At 47.1% G+C, this 18,508-nt stretch overlaps 4 protein-coding genes across 14 annotated transcripts in view; 3 read left to right on the forward strand and 1 right to left on the reverse strand.

Moving 5' to 3' along the window:
* SLC2A10 (solute carrier family 2 member 10) overlaps positions 1-18,508 on the forward strand; it is a 207,278-nt gene that overhangs the window by 64,392 nt on the left and 124,378 nt on the right. The gene's annotated exons all lie outside the window — the stretch shown is intronic.
* On the reverse strand, positions 1,266-6,170 carry LOC142416806 (oxidative stress-responsive serine-rich protein 1-like). Of its 5 annotated transcripts, none has more exons than XM_075516819.1 (4): positions 6,040-6,170; positions 5,294-5,414; positions 3,532-3,642; positions 1,266-2,858 (listed from the first exon to the last, which is right to left on the reverse strand). In XM_075516819.1, the coding sequence occupies exons 2-4, from the start codon at positions 5,368-5,370 to the stop codon at positions 2,174-2,176; spliced, it is 873 nt and encodes a 290-aa protein (XP_075372934.1). In that variant the 5' UTR covers positions 5,371-5,414; positions 6,040-6,170; the 3' UTR covers positions 1,266-2,173. The 5 variants fall into 5 exon arrangements, with proteins under 5 accessions (XP_075372934.1, XP_075372936.1, XP_075372935.1 ...); XM_075516821.1 differs by having other exon boundaries at positions 6,059-6,101; XM_075516820.1 differs by lacking the exon at positions 6,040-6,170 and adding an exon at positions 5,888-6,002.
* Positions 6,169-13,815, forward strand: LOC142416807 (oxidative stress-responsive serine-rich protein 1-like). Of its 3 annotated transcripts, none has more exons than XM_075516824.1 (4): positions 6,169-6,323; positions 10,230-10,346; positions 12,134-12,247; positions 13,007-13,815. In XM_075516824.1, exons 2-4 carry the CDS (start codon positions 10,270-10,272, stop codon positions 13,695-13,697), a joined length of 882 nt encoding a protein of 293 aa, XP_075372939.1. In that variant the 5' UTR covers positions 6,169-6,323; positions 10,230-10,269; the 3' UTR covers positions 13,698-13,815. The 3 variants fall into 3 exon arrangements, with proteins under 3 accessions (XP_075372939.1, XP_075372941.1, XP_075372940.1); XM_075516826.1 differs by having other exon boundaries at positions 6,188-6,323; positions 10,233-10,346; XM_075516825.1 differs by lacking the exon at positions 6,169-6,323 and adding an exon at positions 6,365-6,619.
* Positions 17,807-18,508, forward strand: part of JPH2 (junctophilin 2) — a 34,100-nt gene continuing 33,398 nt past the window's right edge. For all 5 annotated transcript variants that reach the window (XM_075517304.1, XM_075517305.1, XM_075517307.1 and 2 more), the window contains exon 1: positions 17,807-18,382. In XM_075517304.1, the coding sequence (XP_075373419.1) occupies positions 18,004-18,382 (379 nt within the window). In that variant the 5' untranslated portion in view covers positions 17,807-18,003. The remainder of the gene's footprint in view (positions 18,383-18,508) is intronic.

Raw genomic sequence — 18,508 nt, forward strand, 5'->3', positions numbered from 1 at the left:
AACTTCCATGATTTCCCTAACTAACTCCCCTGCTCTCCCCAGATACAGCAGGCCTGCTGCACGCTGTCCTGCTCCACAGCTGAAAACGCCCTTGTGCCCTTCCAACATCATCAGTCACTGCTAGTTTTATGTAACACCAGCTTGAAGGTCTAGACGCTTCCAGGGGTTTGTGCACGCTTTATTAAAGAGAAGCGGGACTGTGCTCCACAGCAGAAGCAGCTGCATCGAGGTGACCTTGAGCCAGGCTGCCACACCACATTTCTGGGGAAAAGAGCCTCGCTGTGCCCCTTCGTAGGGCTCCAGCTGCAGAGGGGAGTGGGGACAACTAATACCGGTTCTAAATAACTGTGTTTGTGCAGGTTAAAGATCTGTGCCCCAGCTTTGTACACACAGACTCCAGGTCAACACTCGCCGAGAGGCAGGGTAATTGTCGAAGAGCCTAAAAGGGAGAAATACTGCATCTTACTACAACAATACCTTCAAATGATTTTAAAGGGGGCCCAAAACCAAAATGTGAACAGAAACACGAGCAGACACCCTCTGCTTGAAGCAGAAATAGCCTCTGAAAAACAGCAGCAGCAAAGATAACTCATACTAAGTATTTACGGTTAAAAGCAAAGTACGTGTTATACCAGATTTACTGTAGGGAGACAGAAGAGAAAGTGAAGAAAAGCAAAACAGTCTGTGTGGGTATGCAGGACAGTGCTGGAAGAGGCAGGTGAAGAGAAGGGGACAGTAAAGTACTAACCCAAGAAAATTTAGAAATCAGTTAATTTGTTTTGAGAGTATGAGCCAGTATCGCATGCTAAGTAACTGCATGACACTTAAGAGCAAAATAACAGTTTTAGTTGTATTCTTATGTTAACTTATTTGGATTTATTTGAACTTTAAATCTGAACTTCCTGAATTTGTAGTATAAATTTTAGGGATGACTAGAATAAAATCTACAGACAGCAATTACCATCTAGAATGTCAGAGACTTCTCTAGCACAGAATACAAGGCCAACTGTCTACATCTGCTATGATCTATTTTTATACAACCGCTTGTGACTCCTTGGCTTGCTGACCACTAGTTTTTAAGTGTGCAAGTAAATCACGGTATTTTACTCAAACACGGTTGTTTAGCATGTGCATACAGCTGATGCTGAAAGCAGACTTTTGGGTTTTTTTTTAAAAAAAAAAAGGTCTTGAGGGGAGATGAGTGTAAGTCAAATTACTCAGTCTTGAATTTGCTGGGTTTTTACAAACATTTATTAATGCAAGTCTCAGCAACAGAATTTTTTATTTCAATATTTTCAACCAGAAGGAATGTTATAGCTCTACACCACAAAGCTTGTATGACACACTTCTTGTTTACCCTATTTCCACACTGCTTTGTGTATCAAACATACTCAGAAACAATCTGTATAGACGGCTCCACCATCTCCACTTCTGAGACAGCATGGCCCAAAAAAACTGTTAGCCTGCTTCACTCCCCCCTAAATTATTCCATCTGTAAAGCACAAATAACAAAATATATTTTTCCTTCTAAGAACTTCACTTATCTGCAGAAAAATAGAACTGCTTAAGAGTGAGCTAGTTAGATTCTGAAAGGGTCCAAGCACACACCCACACATTCTGGACCTCCCAACTAATTTGTGAGGAGGAAGCATTCACAATTTGATCCAACTAAAAAGGAGCCACATAGTGTTCAAGGAAAGGAGATCCATCCTATCCAAAATACTGAATGCCTTCTCATTCTTCTCTCTAGAGCAGGATGAGGAAGATGGAGCTGTAGCTATGAAACATTTCTCTAAGTACTGGGACACATTAAGAATGAACCTTCCAAACACTGCAAAATTTCAGAACAAAACCTAAAAGGCTTTTTTTTTTTTTTCCCCAAAACATAGTGAAAACAGCATACAGAGCTTGAATATCCACAGCACAAACCAAAAAACAAAGGCAAGTTCATTTGATCTACAGTGCTTTTGTTAAGGTATTCAGAGACTTTAGTGCATTCTTTTTAGAACTAAGCTCGGAAACTATATTCCATTTTTCATTTTATTAGAAAACTAAACTGTATGAGGCAAAGAAACATTTGATCAAACACACAACAGTGAAAACATGGCACTGACAAGGCATTTAACCCAACCATTATCACAAACTCTGATTCAGGATTCTCTATTGCTTTCAGTCAAGTATACATCATTTCTGCCATGTGAGACATTTTCTTGGGAATATATAAGTAGTATTCCATGTATCCCGAAAGATCTTCAATAGTCACATCATCCACAAAGGCTCGAGCTTGCTCAGAACAAGATCTAGGAGAACTTGATGAGGCTGTCCCACAAGGGGATCTATTTTGAAGAGACTGGGCATGGACTCCTAGGACTGCCTTTTCACATTCTGACAGGACGCTCCGTAAGCCAGAGAAAGAGTACACTTCCATGGTTCGCCACTGTTTGCACTGGCATTTCTTGTCCGTACAAGGGCACTGCTTGCCGTTGCTAAGCATGGATAAGGACTGGAAATCTGAGGTTTGGCTAGAACGCAAGCTAGTTTCAAAGGATGAGGAGAGAGTAGGGTAATTCTCTCTTGACTTCTCCAAAGGCTCTTCGGCGGTGAAAGCTTCCAAAGGTTCAGTTCTGTCATCACTGGCCTCAAAGTGAGAATCGTGCCTGTCCTTCGTACCGTGTTCTGCTGTAACAAAAATGTCTGAACTGATATTACCCTTTGACGTGTCTGCCTGTGTTTTGTGTTTCAGCTGGTTGTTGGCTTTCATATTGCAATATGTAAACTTGGGAGGATGCAGGACGGGAGACTTGGAGCGTCTGCGACGTGGGACTCTGGCCGATCCTCTGGAAGGCTTTCTCACACACCTGCAGGGTTGTAACAGGTGAGCAGCTAGGTAACTCCAGAATCTACACTGTAGCTCAATAAGCTCTAAAATGTGGCTAAAAACGTTTTAGAAGATTTTTTTTTCCTGCTTAGAAAAATCAGGTGACTGGTCACTTACAATCTCTAACAGGAACAGTGGAGGAGTCTGAAGAAACTGGGGCTCCTCCAAAGGAAAGACACGTACAAACAGCCCTTATTTAAAGGTACTTCCCCCCCAAATCTTTTGTGTTAAGCAAATGATACTTTGTCATCCCAAACTGAACTATAGTGCAGAACCCGGTATCAGTTGGAGCTGCTGGCAGAATTGCACTGAATATCCAGGTACTTCAATACAGAAATAAAATAACCCAAGAAAGATGTGAGAGGGGGTTGCAAAGGTATAAGACTTGAAGAAAAGGACTTCTGAGGAAATCAGTGGAAAATAAAGTTTTAGGTACCCTCTCTAAGAGAAGAGGCAATATTGGTTTTAAAGTCTTTGATGAAAGCCCCTTAAAAACCATCATATCAAACAGTTATGCTAAAGTTTTGTAATAGAAAGGAGAGAAAAGATACGTTGAAGCAACTAATTAACAATGACTTTCACTGGAAACAGTATGCAAGCGTGAAATGTCTCAAACCAGAAACATGCACGGTGCAGTGAATGGTGTGTTTTACCCATGCCATGCTTCCTTAGAGCAGACAGTCTGTTGCTTGGTTCCATCCATGGCTGCTCTTGTCGGTGTCCTGAGAATCATCCCGTCGCCCACAGACAGAGCTGCAATACATCTGAGTAAAAAGGAAAACGCCACGTTACAGTACTGCCTGCACATACTGCTTCAGAGGTCTAGATGCAGCCTGCTCGCTTTAGATGCTTAGCTAAGACATTTAAGTTTGCAGCCTTGACTTCCTCTATAGTCAGCAGTTAGAAACAGGTTATTACAGAGATTTGCCTAACCGCTCTTACTATACTGACCTCAGCCGAGCGTCTAAAGATAGGTGAGATGAAATGAAAGGAGGCCAAAATGCCCAGAGGCTGATGTCATGCCCTATTTGTACCAAAATGACACATTAAAGGAATGCAAACTCAGGTTCCAAATGTTCTTGTCAGACAATAGTTGTTAAAGATAGACTCCTACTCATCCAAAATGCAAAGTCAGGAACCCACAGCAGCAGGCTGAGGAGTAGTCAGCGGAGAAGTGGGTGAGGTACAACAGACAAGGACAGATTACTAATTTATTTCTCATTTAATTTCTCATTAAATTTCCCAGATTAACATGGAATGAAAAAAACACCTGGCCTGGAGGTCCAGACAATGAACATAAATGCCTCAGCGTGTGAATCTGTATTTATGATGGCTGTATGTGTGATTTGGAACACGGGACAGGAAATCGTTAAAACATGAGGCTGAAATTCTAGCAGAAGAGCCCAAGTACTCTGCCCAAAGTTGATTTTAAGGGATTAGTCACAAGACTTGAGCTGTTCAAAACACATGCCTGCAAAACAAGATCTTTTTATGCCTAAGAAGATATCATCAGGAATCAATTCCACACAGTCTGTCACTGGTAATACATCAAAAGTGGTAGGCTTAATAAGCATAGTTCCTTGTTAGAGAACGGCTATTTTTTTCCACGTTTAACAGAAGACTCCCTAAAGTAGAGGAAATGAGTAGCAAAGCAAAATATATTTTAACATGCAGAGGAAGTAATGAGTTTTCAGTACTGATGGCTATGGAGATGAATTCACAAGGTAACGCTAATGGTCAACACAAAGCTTTCTCTTGTGTCTGTGAATTCCCAAAACTACATAATTTTATTAACTCCTACTTTTAAGGAGGACGCTTATACTACATATTATCAGTATACCCAGTGTGTTATGGAATAAGTTTTTAGTGTAAGAATATCTGCAGACATTTTACTCTACAAAACCCCCCGAAATCAGAAATGATCAGTGCTCATGTTTAGCCTGACGATTTCCAGTGAGATCGGGCTCTGCAGCACACTACGAAGTGATGGTCCTGTCCTTCAGACGCTTTCCAAGCAAATCTTCACGCACTGTAGTAAAGGCTGAGAACGTGGCTGAAGACACCAGCGTTTACATGAATGGGCAAACAAGTTCTGTATCACATGAGGTAACTATGGCTACTGCAAAAGCTGAGAGTGGGTTCACCACTTTGGGCGAATCATTTCATGTTTTCATACAGTCACTGTAATTTCAGTTGGATACTGCGTCAAAATTAGTCAGTAATAAAGTACTGCTTTGCCTGTTAGACAGTTATAATGACCGCATTTCATCTGAAGCGATGCAGTTGTCTCCTCTTGGAGAGTAAGGAACCTTTCACCAAATGACATTTGTTTTGAGATTCAAACTAATAGAAAACAAATACAAATATGTAATAAGAAACTGACAAATTACACGGTCCTCTTTGTTGCTCACTTACCCTGCCGCATCCACTCTCAGCTTTTTGAAAGCTGTTTGCAGACTCTCTTCCTCTTCATCTTTAGCTTCCAAGTCCATTGATGGGCTCTCAGTGTGTAAGCAACTGTGCCATATAGAACAAACTGAAATACAGAAATTAGGATTTGATGCTGAGGTCTGAACACACATGGTCTCTACAAAACCAAACGGACACGTGTAACGAACGCTCGTTCTTCGGCAGGCAATCCCACGCCTCCTGACCAGACCTGCCCAGTACTCTTTGCTGTGAGCCCGAACTCTGCGTTTCTCACACCAGGCACAGCCTGTGTCAAAAATAACGAAGCGTCTTTTTTTCACCGGCTGAGCAGACGATGTACGTTCTGTCAACTAGCCTCACTTCAGCTCGAGGGGCGAGCATGACACGGCCGGAGGAGCCAGGGGCGGCTGGTCCCTGCGGCACAGCCCCGCTGACACCCGCACAGCACGCCAGCCGGGGCAGGAACCGCCGCAGACCCGAGGCAGGGCTCTCCCAGGGCCTCCGCTCTCCCAGGGCCGCGGCTTCGCGCTCCCCGCGCCCCGCCACGGCTCCGCCAGCTCCCCCGGGGCCTCTCCTCACCGGCCCGGCGGGAAGGCCCGCGGAGGCCCCTCTCCCCCGCCGCGCCGCCCAGCCCCCCGCGCCCCTCCCTCCTCCCCCCCCCGCCGCCCGGGGCCGGGCCGGCGGAGCGGCTCTCCGGCGGGCGGGGGCCCGGCCCCGCAGCCGTCTCTCACCGCCGCCGTCACTCGCCGCCGCCGCCGCCCAGCCTCGCGCTCGGGGGTGAGGGGGCGCGGAGCACAACAGGAAGTGAGGTCACCGCCCCGCGGGGAGGCGCATGCGCGGGCGCGCCGCCCGCCGCGCCTCGGCTCCCCCGCCCTGCCGAGTGCGCGTGCGCGAGCGGCGCCGGCCCCGCCCCTGCCCGGCCGCCGTCGCTTCCGGTGGAGGGGGCGGGTCTCATCCCGGCGGCGCGGCCCGGCGGGAGGCGGCGGGGGTCGGGCCGGGCCCGCGGGCGAGCGCGGTGAGTGTGGGCGGCGGGGCGCCTCGCCCCGGGGCCCCTCCTCTCCCCCGGCGGCTAGTGCCGGTGGGGCCGTCGTGCCCCCGCAGCGGGGCCCTTCCCTCGCGGGTCTCCGGAGCCGCCTCGCCGGGGGTAGAGGGCTCCGGGGAAGCCCCGGCGGGGCGCGGGGGTTGTGCTGAGTCACCCCCGCCGCCGGCCGGGCCTGACCCCGCCGAGGGTCGGGACCGAGCGCCGGTGCCGGCGCTCGCCTGGAGCTGCGGGACGGGGGCGTCCGCTGGGCCCCGCCTCAGGGGCGCGGGGTAAGAAGCAGGTGCCGCTGCGCCCGGGCGCTCCCCGGGGCTGAGGGCGGGCAAGCTCGGGGGGCGCGAAAGCCTGCGGAGCTCCCGGAGGGCGGTCCCGGGCGGCAGCCGTCTGTGGGCGGCCAGGGAACGGCCGCTGCCTCTTGTCGCTCTGGCCGTGTGCCGCGGCGCGGCAGGCCGTGTCCCTCTGCCCTGCCTCTCCTGCTGCTGAAGGCCTTGGCCGAGGCCGTCTTGGAGCTTTTAATCCCTTTCCGTGCCCGTCTTTAAAACCCAACGGACGTGTTTGTGCACGGTACCGTCGTAACTTTATGAGTAGGGGTGGATGGCCTGCAGGGCTCCGAGCTCAGTTAATGATCCTGTGTTGCTGGGAAATAGCTGAAAATAAAATGGGAAAGGATGGATGTGTATTTTCCTAGGAGATGAAGAACACAAGTTTCCATGTGTTTTTTGACGCAATGTTGAACTTTGGTTGTTTTTCACAGTAATCTTTTTTTCTCGATATTGGTGCTAGTTGGCCGGCGTGTCTAAAGTGCTTAAGCTGATACTTAGTTATGGCAGAGTGAGTGGGGTTTTATCTGAATAAATTCTGCATCATTTTGGAGGTTTACTGTGTCAGTGATGAAGGGCAGCGTGATAAAATATTTAGTCTAAAACTGGTAGTACGTCTTGAATAATGTACAGTGATTTAGAAACTTTTTACTCTCATTTTCTTGCTAAGGTTATATAATACAGGGGTTTGGTATTAAAAAAAAAAAAAGCTTGGAGGCTGAATTTTTTATTTTAAAGAATCTTCTTTTTGGGTCAAGGAAAAATCTTACTGAAGTAGGGACCATCTGTTTCACCAGAGCAGTAGTATGTAACTAAGAGAGTATATAAAATAGTAACTTGCTCAGATGAGCATCATGTTGTCCATCTCTGTGTTAGCTTCCTCCTCTCGTGTTTACTTGCTGTCTGACTCACTGGACACCGTGTGCCTTGAAGTTGTTTTGATACATTATCCTTCTGCGTGTGTCATAATAGCTGTCTGCAACACAGGGCGCCCAGATGAAATCACAGCAGAGCGAGCAGCCGGAACAACAGCGGGGAGAGCTGCCACCTCCAACTAGAATGAGGTTGTGAGGGAACAGAAATTACCACTCTGTATCTGCATAAGTAACTGAGCTGCAGAGGTTCAGATTACTCCTCTCTCTTCACCGAGACCTTTTCTTTTCCATGCTACAAAAAAGCTGGTGTTTAGTTGGTAAAAGTAGTTCTAATGTAGGCATTATTGCGGTATTATTAGGTAGAGTTAGTGCTCCATATAAGCATGTCCTCGTTACAGGAGCTGTTGTCATTTGCTGGGTTTGGACAGTTACCTTTGTAATGGATTCTTAGAGCTTCAGGAAGATACAGAATCACAGAACGGTTGAGGTTGGCAGAGATCCCTGGAGGTCCAACCCCCCTGCTCAAGGACGGCCACCCTGAGCTGGTTGCCCAGGAGTATGTCCAGGTAGCTTTTGAATATCTCCACAGAGGGAGACTCCACAGCCTCCCTGGGCAGCCTGTGCCGGTGCTCAGTCACCCTCACGGTAAAGAAGTGTTTCCTTGTGCTCAGACAGCACCTCCTGCATTTCAGTGTGTGCCCGTGGCCTCTGGTCCTGTCACTGGGCACCACTGAGAAGAGCCTGGCTCTGTCCTCTTTGTACCCACCCTTCAGGTATTTATGTACATTGATGAGATCCCTCCCGAGCCTTTTCTTCTCTTGGCTGAACAGTCCCAGCTCTCTCGGCCTTTCCTCATAGGAGAGATGCTCCAGTCCCTTCATCATCTTAGTGGCCTTTCACTGGACTCTCTCCAGCATGTCCCTCTTGTAGTGGGGAGCCCAGCGCTGGACACAGCATTCCAGCTGCGGCCTCACCAGTGCTGAATAGAGGGAAAGATCAGCTCCCTTGACCTGCAGCCTAGGATACCGTTAGTCCCTTTGCCACAAGGGCACGTTGCTGGCTCACGTCCATCTTGGTGTCTACCAGGACCCCTAGGGCCTTTTCTGCAAAGCTGTACTGGCACATGGTACTTGTTCCTCCCCAGGGGCAGGGCTTTGCACTCCTCCTTGTTGAAGTTCATGAGGTTTCTGTCGGCCCCTTTCTCCAGCCTGTCGAGGTCCCTCTGGTGCATCGGCCACTCATCCCAGTTTGGTGTCATCAGCAAACTTGTTGAAGGTATACTCTGCCACATCACCCAGATCATTAATGAAGATGTTAAACAGGACTGGACACAGTATTGTGCCCCCAGGTACACCCACTAGTTACTGACCTCCAGCTAGGCTTTGTACCACTGATCACCACCCTCTGGGCCCAGCCATGCAGCCGCTCTTCAGTCCACCTCACTGACTGATCATCACCCTATGCCTCATCACCTTCTCTGAGGGTCTTGTGGGAGACAGTGTCAAAAGCCTTACTGAAGTGCAGGTAGAAAATATCCACTGCTCTTCCCTTGTCTCCCAAACCAGTCTCATTGTAGAATGTTAAGTATGACAACCTTGTAATTTAAAAAAAAGACTGAGAAGATGATCTCATCACAACCCATACAGCATGGCCAAAGGCTCTCGCAGTAATGGTGCCCACACCAAATGGCCCTGTTTTTCCAGAAGTAGTCAAGTCAAAAGCTTTAAATGAAGCAGGCTAATCAGCCAGGTAAACTTCAACAAACACTGAGCTTGAGGTGGTCTGGTGTAGAACTGAGACTTGCTACTGCCAGTGGTTTCTATTCAGCAAAAGCAAAGCCCAAGGAAGCAAACCTTGCGCATGGAGTATTTTTTTAGCGGAAGCATGGCTGGTGTAGGATGCGCATGTGATTGCAGAACTGTAAGGCACCGAAGAGCATCGAATTTAGAAAGATTTGAGATTCCTTTGTAGCTAGATTAAATGATGGCCAGGGTAGATTTAAAAAAAAAAAAAAAACCAGCCAGTTTTTATCAATTCCTTTTTTTATTTAAAACAAGGCTTACTGTTTGCTGTTTGTACTTGTATTTGCATTTGTACTTGTTCAAGAGCTGATATCAGAAAATTTTAATGGCTATTTGCAATCAAAATAGCATGTTCTGATAGGATTGTGTAACTTTTGCTGGGATCTAGACATAAGATAAAAAATTTTGTTTAGCTTAAAACTTTATCTTGTTTTAAGAAAAATCTGTTGGTTTTGGATTTTTAAGTATATATGTAACATCAAGTCCCAAAGTTGGAAATAGCAGTTGTAGGAAGTCGACTGTTTCTAATGGTGGTGTTCCTTCTCGCCTTTCCCCTCTTCTGGAATTATTCTGGTAACACTGTAAGACAAATAGAAGAGTCTGTCTAGGCTGTAATGGATGTGCAAGACGCTATTGACACCAAATTTTACTTTTAAATTGCTAATTCACCTGTGCAGTTGTACAAGAGACTGTTTGTTCCATTCTTGGGTATCATAAAGCTTGTTCTGAATCAACTTTCAAAAATGTTCTACTAGAATGACCTCAGCTTTGTGTGCTCGGTGTGCTATTTTGAGTTTATTTTCATGTATTATGATGCTGCTGGGCAACTAACACTTTTAACAAGGCATTGGTCCTTATTTTCATATGTCTTTTTCCTGCTTGTAGCAGTACCTGGTAACTCTGTCACCTTCTGGTCATCCCAATAATGAAAACGGAAGCTAAGGATGGAGAAGAGGAAAGCCTGCAGACAGCATTCAAAAAGCTAAGAGTTGACACAGCTGGGTAAGTAATACCACAGGGAGGTACAGAGTTAACATATTATGAATGGACTCGAAGGGAACACCCTTGCTGTTAAATTTGAAGGAATGAGGTAATTGCAAAAGGTTAGGCACTGAAAGCCTTCGTTCTAGTTAAACTGAAATAAATTCACTAGCTCTAGACTGCGCTTCTCAAGAAATTGTGATTTGTTTGATGGCTGTTAGCTCCCAACAGGCTTGAAACAAACCTAACAATAGTCAGCAGTTGACAACGTGCTTGAAATGAATTTTGGCATGAATCTGGCTGCCAGAGGTTACGTCCATAGCACTAGAACTCTACTATTGACGTTAGCATATTGTCATGGCTCTGAAGGCCTGTCATGAGAATAAACTCCCATCTTTTCCCAGGAGAGAAACATTCTTTCCATGTCAGTAAAGGAGAGCGTTAGATTCAGTGCATGATTCCCACACAAACTATTTTCATTGCTGTCACTTACAAATTTCCTATTTATAACCAAAATCACTAAATGAGAAAAAATGCGTTTTGTCTTGTCTTGGTGTGTAGGAGATCCGACACGTGGCACTTACCTTCCCTGTCCCAGGTAGCAGAACACAAGCAGCACGTGTCTTCTGTTGGTGATGATCATTTTTATCTGGAGAAAAAAAAAAAAGGCTTCTATAGAATGTTTTTTCTGCTGCACTGTTACATATTACTTCTATAGTACTGTGTTTCAGTAAGCTATTGTCCGTGATGCAATTATGCAGGTGACTGAAATGAAAGTGTAGGTAAGGCAGTATGTAAATATCAAGGTAGTAACTAGAATTATCATAGAACTTAGATTGTGACTAGATGGGCTTCTAAAGTTATCTTTCATTTAAGTAATTAAACTTGTTAGAAATGAATCGCCATGCAAATGCCTCTCATTTCTTCAGTATCTCTAGTCCCACCTCCAGTCAGGCATACTTAATTACTTTGGAGTTTTTACTGTTGGCCTTCAATTTTCTGCTCTGTGTTCATTGTCCTTTAAATGGAAAATAGTAGATGTTTGACTAATAGTTTGGACTCTATTAAATATCAGTTAACCCTATCCTAGATCAGTGTGTGGGGACTTATTTTCACTTCTCAGGGAATCCACCCTGCTTACAAACTAATTTAATATAGGATTTGGAAAACAATTTCCTTGTGAATTCCAGTGTAATATATGAAGTCACAACTTGGAAAAATTGTTCTTGGGACTATTAGAGCTCCTTGAAAATGGGAGTTTGGGATTAATTTATAGCACCAGAAAAATTAGTAAATTTTCTAATGTCCCTGAAGATCTGACACAACTCTGTTGCTCAAGTGATTGAACTTGCAATAGTATGAGGAGTTTTAGCTTATGTTGTCCTAGACAGAGGCTTAAGTGTTCTTCGGTTGAACAAAGTCTATTTATGTCCAAAGAACATTTATTTTTAGGAAAGAATGGCTCATTTGTCTCTGGAAAAAGAGACATGTTTCTTCAGTGATGGTGTTTTTCCCCTCCCCTCTCCCGGGAAACTGAAATTTAGCCATTGTGTGTGCTTTGTCATTGACACGTGGAGTTTGGATTTGCAGTCTAGTTGCTGAATGGCATCATGTTTGGTGACAGAGTCCGTTACACAAACTTTTGAGATAGGAATGTGTAAACACTATCTTTCTGATTTGTGTCTTCTTTGTAGGCAGGTCTTTTAAGACATTCTGGGGCAATATTTTCTGAGAAAGAATATTAATAACATTTTCATATTCATAATGCTAACCAGTCTAGGCTGTTAACTTCTCATTCTCTTTCACAGATCTACTGCTTCTCTCTCTGTGGGTGAAGGGACAAGTCCGAGAGCACTAGTTAGAATAGCGGCAGATGAAACCAAACCTAAGAATGTGTGTTCTTCTAAGGAAACCTGGCATGGGTAAGAGAAGCTTGGGATTATCAGACTACTTCAAATGATACTGCATTGAAAGGGAATTTTAAATAGACAAGGTTTCTAGTAACTACACCCCTAAACAAGGGACCCAAGTTTTCTTTATTAAAGGACTATTTAAAAATACTCCACACCACCTTTTTCTGTTCATATGTGACTACTATTCTTATTTACAATTGCGTGAAGTGAAAGGAAATGCTGTTCAGCTATAGGTTGCTAAATATTATAGATGTTCCTTAGTATAAATGGGAACTGCTGTTTTTGAATCAATCATGAATGCATCTCTTTCAATCGTTGTTTGACATTGCAGAAGCTGTCACTGTGCCTTGGGAACTAGATTAAAATAAAGAATTGGTTTCTGGAGTGTCTGTGAAGAACTTCACGCTCATCTCCTACTGAAACAAAACCACCCTTTGCCCTTGATTCATTAGTTTTGTGCTGTCTTCTTGCACTTGGTCCTTCTCTTACAGGTTATTTTGTCATGTCTCACATGCTTTACTCATTTTCTAACCTTAAAAGCATGCATTTTTTGTTTCATTTCTTAGGTGTCCCTTTTATATTTATACAGCTGCTGCTTGACTAGACAAAGTCAAATTCCAAGATAGCAGAATACCCTGAGCAAATACTCTGACCTTAAAGCTCTTGCATGCAATATAAATGCAGTGGAGATTTTGCCCCGTGTTGTTTGTAATCCAGCAATGAGTCTTTTAGTGAATCTTCACCCCCTTTTGTATCTTTCCCTGGTAGGTCTATGAAGAAGCCTTCAAGAGGAGTTGTGAGAACCCAGCGTCGCAGGCGTTCCAAGTCTCCAATTCTTCATCCTCCAAAGTTTATCCATTGCAGCACAAAATCACATTCCACGTGCAACCAGCTAGTGCACCAGAGCCAGATTGATGCCCAGGACGACAGCAGTGGGTTTGGGATGCCAGTCCCAAAGGAAGCTTGTGCACACGAACGATGCAGCATTGCTCCTGACGTTGGCCAGAAGGGAGCTGATGTTGAGTCTTTGGGAGCTTCTGTTACGCAGTCGGTGTCAGAGAACAGACAGAACTCTCCAGCTGCCATTTCTCTAGTATCCAAAGCAAGCCTAAAGACTACGGAGCTTTCTGACTTTCAATCTATGTCCAAGCTGAACACAAGTAAGCCATGTGCATGTGCAGATAAAGCCTGTCAGTGTAAACGATGGCAAGATATGGAAGTGTACAAATTCTCTGGCTTGCAGAACACCCTCCCATTGGCACCTGATAGAAGAACAGTTTCTGAGGATCACTGCCAGTCTTTGCCATCAAGAACTCCCTCAAGTTCTCCACGCTCTTGCTCTGAGCAAGCCAGGGCCTTTGTGGATGATGTGACTATTGAAGATCTTTCAGGATACATGGAATATTACTTGTATATTCCAAAGAAAATGTCTCACATGGCAGAAATGATGTACACCTGACAGCAATGAGCACTAAAAACAGAAGGGTGGGTGGTATAAATCTGCCCTCTGTCACACTCGTGCGATGCAACCCACTCCCTGCTCACTGCTTGCAATAAAAACACTTCTTTGCATCTTAGCTAATGTTCGTTATTTAAGCTGGACAAACAGTTTAGCTTAAGCATCGTAGTTTAAGCTTGGAATAGATAATGAAACACGGTGAACGTGTTTAGAGTGTACCTGCCTATACTTAAGTGACCTAACATTCAGGAATTTTACTTTGTTTTCAGAGTCCTCCCGTTTCAGTTTGTTGGAAGAGAAAAGTCTCTAGATTGCTTGGTGATTAGAGCTCTTATTGTGAGAAACTTGGTGTAACTCAACTTCTTTGAAATTGCTTTGATCTCAGGTTGTTAACACTTACACTTGTGTTTTTGGACGCTTGTGCCTCTGATTTTATTTCAGAAAGGAGTGACCATCTCCTCACCTCTTCTTGGTACTATTACCACTCTAGGCAAATTCAGGGGACAGAGTTGTCTTTTCTTGGGTTGGAGGCATTATTATTTCTTTGTGCCTAAAGAGGATTTATTTCTGATCAGCTCACCAGGTATCCTCCTGCCCTATCTTTGATGATGTTAATGTAGTCAGATGCAGTCTTAGGTTAACATAACATTTGCTTGCAAGGCTGCCTGATGAGAAAAGAAACTTGGATGATCAAAGCAAGATTGTTTCAACGGGTTATTCTGATCTCTGCAGTGTTGGTTAGCGGAAACTGTAAAGCAAGCATAACTTTTTGTTGAATGTCCAACAGGCCTTAGAGACTTGTCTGCAGCAGGAGGAATACCCTGCTTTCTTCAGAGGCTTGGCTTCTTCAGTTAACCAAAGGAAAAATGAGATGATGGACTCTGTTCAGTGTATTTTTTATGAAGGCCGAAACAGCATTTGCTCACTTCAGTGGTCTTAATTCATGCACTCTGGTGGGGTGTTTTTGGTTTGGGGTTGTTTTTTTTTTTTTAGCTTTGTTCAGCCTGCTCTATAACACCAAGTATAACCCTTCAAGTATTTAGACCCATAGATTTGAGTGAACAGTTGTCAGCTGCACAGTAGGGAAATCTTGAGCACTGTGTTTTCTTTCTGCTCCCCTCCAGTCTTTTTACTAAACCATTGTCACTTTAGATGCCTTGTCCAGCTTTGCATTCTTCCTGAAATTTACTTCTTCAGAAACAACCAGCTTGCCATACTTTGTGTGCATCAGCACAATCTGTCTTTTATAAATACGCATATAGCAAAGGAGCATCCTGTCAAATAATATGATTTGTTGAGGGAGAGATGAGTTGTGTTAAGTTTGTCTTTAGTATTTGTAGTACCCGAACTTTTCTGACCTGTAAGGTCTGGAGAAGAAATGGAGACAAACATTTCCCTGTGAAATCCTTTGGTGTTACTCTGGGGGTTTTTTTGGTCATTTCTGTGGCAGTACCTTAGTGTCTTAGAATTAAGTGGCCATGCAAATTTACCCGTTTTGCCAGTTCAGAAGTGTCATCTACCCCTTGCAGAGTGTACTTGGGTCCCACATCTCCCGGCCATTTCTCTGCTTTTAAATAGCTGTATTTCTGCCACCCGTGCTCTGAATTCAAGGCAATTGTTTGGTAACTATTGTCTGCAATACTGGGCTGCAAAGTACAAAATGACCTTACTTCTCAAATAATTACTCTTTACTGTTCCCACATGCTTCCAGGCAGCAGCCCCAGCACTGTTGTGGGGCTCAGAATGCCTTTCAAGACCCCACTAATCTTCCATTAGCCACCACAGACCTGTACCTGCAGGGTTTAGGATTGCAACGTCAAGTGCTCAGTACCGCCTTACAGAAAGCAAATTGAAATCCAGGAGGTCACATAAAAAAATAGAGTAGAAGGACGTGCTGGTGCTGACTGGGAAGGGAAGCAGTGTGAACTGGTGCAGACTGGGAGGGGAGGCAAGCGGTGCTGGGCCACTAGAGGTCACCCCCAGGCCGGGCATGGGCCGGCTGGGCGCAGCGGCTCCTCCGGGCCCCCTCAGCCTTCAGGGGAGAACGTGACTTTTTTTCTGCCAAAATGAAGAAATAAGACCAGCTCTGGGTGGTGCCTCAGTGCACACGCAGCGTTAGGGCGTTCTGAAGTTCGATTGTGTGGATATGTTGGCGGCTTTTTAAATGCCAGCATCTGCATAAGTGATTAACGTTTAAACGAAGTGTACTATCAGTTCACAACTGTGCTGTGTAATTAGGAAGAGTTGCTAAGTAAATAATTGTGTGGTCCTGAACTTGGCATCCTCTTAGGGCAGTTACAACATCTTTGGGCTGGTAGGTCCTGGAACACCATGAAATAGAAGACCATGGGCAGCTGCCACTGCTGCCTTAACGCTTTCCCTTCTGTTACTACAAGGCGTTTGTTTTAAGATGCTTTGGTCTACCCAGAAAGCACAAAACAAAACCCTCTGGTTTTGCTTTGAGAAAATATGAATTTCCAGCCCTTAATCGTGCAGCAAGAACCTTGTAAGCATGACCGAGTAGTCTAAAAGCTTGATTTAAAGGGGAAAAAAAATCCAACTTGAGCCAATTTCACAATCTGACTATTTTTTAAAAAAGGCTTTAGAGGGCTGCTTCTGCCAAGCAGCACTTCTGAGTCGTGTCGGAGTCCCTTACTGAAGTGTCCGTGCCTTCCTCTGGCTAAATAAAAGTGAGGCCTTTTGTAATTAGCTTTATAGTGGGCAGTTGGTCCTTCTCACCTGTGCCTGAAGGTATTTTGTAGTTTATTCGCTGTACATACATACTTAGCCTTTCTTGCAATTATATGTTGTATGTTGAGGTGTTTTTCCTGTGCCTCTTCTTCCTCGAAACACGGATGGGGAGGTTGTCCAAGTTGTAAAGCTGTGTTATGTGAGTCTGAAACTCGCTGTTGGCTCTGGCAGCTTTGCCCCAGAGCTCGGCGTGGGTCTTGGGAGCTCATCTCGAAGGGCAGAGCACAGCCTGCTGAGAGAGAGCATGGCCTCGCCCCACAGCTTTTGCGGCTTCTCAGCAGCTCATGGTCAGCGAGGAGAAGGTTGTCTGTGCACGGGCTTGCTGTGACAGTGTCTTTCGGAGATGGCACAGGTGTGGCTGGAAGAAGGGAGGCCTTGCATTAGCCTGGTACCTGGTTTAGCCTGTTACCTATTCCTTGTCCTCTCTCTGCCACCTGCATTTGATGACATGGATGTTAGCAGCAAGGTGCACTGTCACTACTCTCAGTGTGTGTGTGCAGCTGTCCCAAGGAGGGTTCCCCTTTCTTTTCCAAACACAGTGAGACTAAATTACGCTGCCAGCTGTTAAACAGAAGGAGATATTGTTCAGTTTGTTGCTGTTTGGCAGAGGCGGGAAGGACTACTTGTGGATCCTTTGCACTACCCTAAAGCAGCTCTGGAAATTCACCTCCGAAGCAGCAGGCAGGGTGAGTAAGGCGTAGGCTGCAGCCTGGGGGAGGGCTGTGCTGCTGCTCCGTGTTCTACCTGCCGGCTGCCAGCAGACCTGCCCCGCGGCGCTCCCGGAGGGCGGGCGCGCTGCCTTCCCGCCCGCGGCCGGGCTCTGCCCCGGCCAGCCCGGGGGCCCGGCGGCCGGGGCGCGGCTCCCCCGCCCGCTCCCGCCTCTCCCGGCGCGGCTGCCGGTGCGCCCGGGCGGGCGGCGTGGAGGGAGCGGCGCGCCCCCTTCCCAGGCTCTATTTTGAGCAGACATTTACTTTCCCAGCCTCTTCTCCGCCTGGATCCCTGCCCGGGGGGGGGGGGGGGGATATGTGTCTCTTCCCTGCTTCATAAAAGGGCCCCGAGGCGGAGGCCGGGCTCCGGGGGTTATTTTTGGGAGCAGCTCCCGGGATCCGATGCCCTTGTTAGGGCAGCGCTGACCTTTCTCCCGGCGGGGGAGGAGAGACAGAGGGGCGGCGGGCCGGGCCGGGGCGGGCGGCGGCGGCCGGGGCGGGGGAGCGCGGCCGGCTCGGGACCCCCCTTCCTCCGCCGCGGGGCTCGGCTCCCCGCGGGGCTCGGCTCCCCGCGGCGGGGCAGGTAGCGGCGCGGCGCGGCTGCCCCTGCCGGGGGGCTCGGGCTCGGGCCCGGCCCGCCCCTCTCTCTCCCCTCTCCCTTCTCCCCTCTCCCCTCCCTCCAATTTCTCCCTCCTCCCGTGCCCCGGCCCATCGGCCGGGCGAGGCGAGGTAGGAGCGGCCGCTCCCGGCGCCCAGCCCGGCTCCGTCGGGGATGCGGTTGCGGCCCCCGCGCCCCGGCGCTCGGCCCCTGGGAGAGCTGCCCGGCTGAGGGGGCACCGGAGGGTACCATGAGCGGCGGCAGGTTTGATTTCGATGATGGAGGTGCCTATTGCGGGGGCTGGGAAGGGGGCAAAGCCCACGGGCACGGCATCTGCACCGGCCCCAAGGGCCAGGGCGAGTACTCGGGCTCCTGGAACTACGGCTTCGAAGTGGTGGGCATATACACATGGCCCAGTGGCAACACCTACGAAGGCTACTGGTCCCAAGGCAAGAGGCATGGCCTAGGAATCGAGACCAAAGGACGGTGGGTTTACAGAGGCGAGTGGACCCATGGCTTTAAGGGACGGTACGGCGCGAGGCAGAGCATGAGCAGCGGAGCCAAGTACGAGGGTACCTGGAATAACGGCCTGCAGGATGGCTATGGCACCGAGACGTATGCAGACGGAGGTAAGGGTGACTCTGGAGGGGCTGGGGGGGTGGTGAACAGCGTGATACCCAGCCCACGATGGCAGAGGCTGCGTGTTGTCCCCGCTGAAGGGGTGACCTGATCCCATCCCCACTAGCGAGATCCAG

This window comes from Mycteria americana, chromosome 14 (genome assembly GCF_035582795.1).
Source record: "Mycteria americana isolate JAX WOST 10 ecotype Jacksonville Zoo and Gardens chromosome 14, USCA_MyAme_1.0, whole genome shotgun sequence".
NCBI classification, from domain to species: Eukaryota; Metazoa; Chordata; class Aves; order Ciconiiformes; family Ciconiidae; genus Mycteria; species Mycteria americana.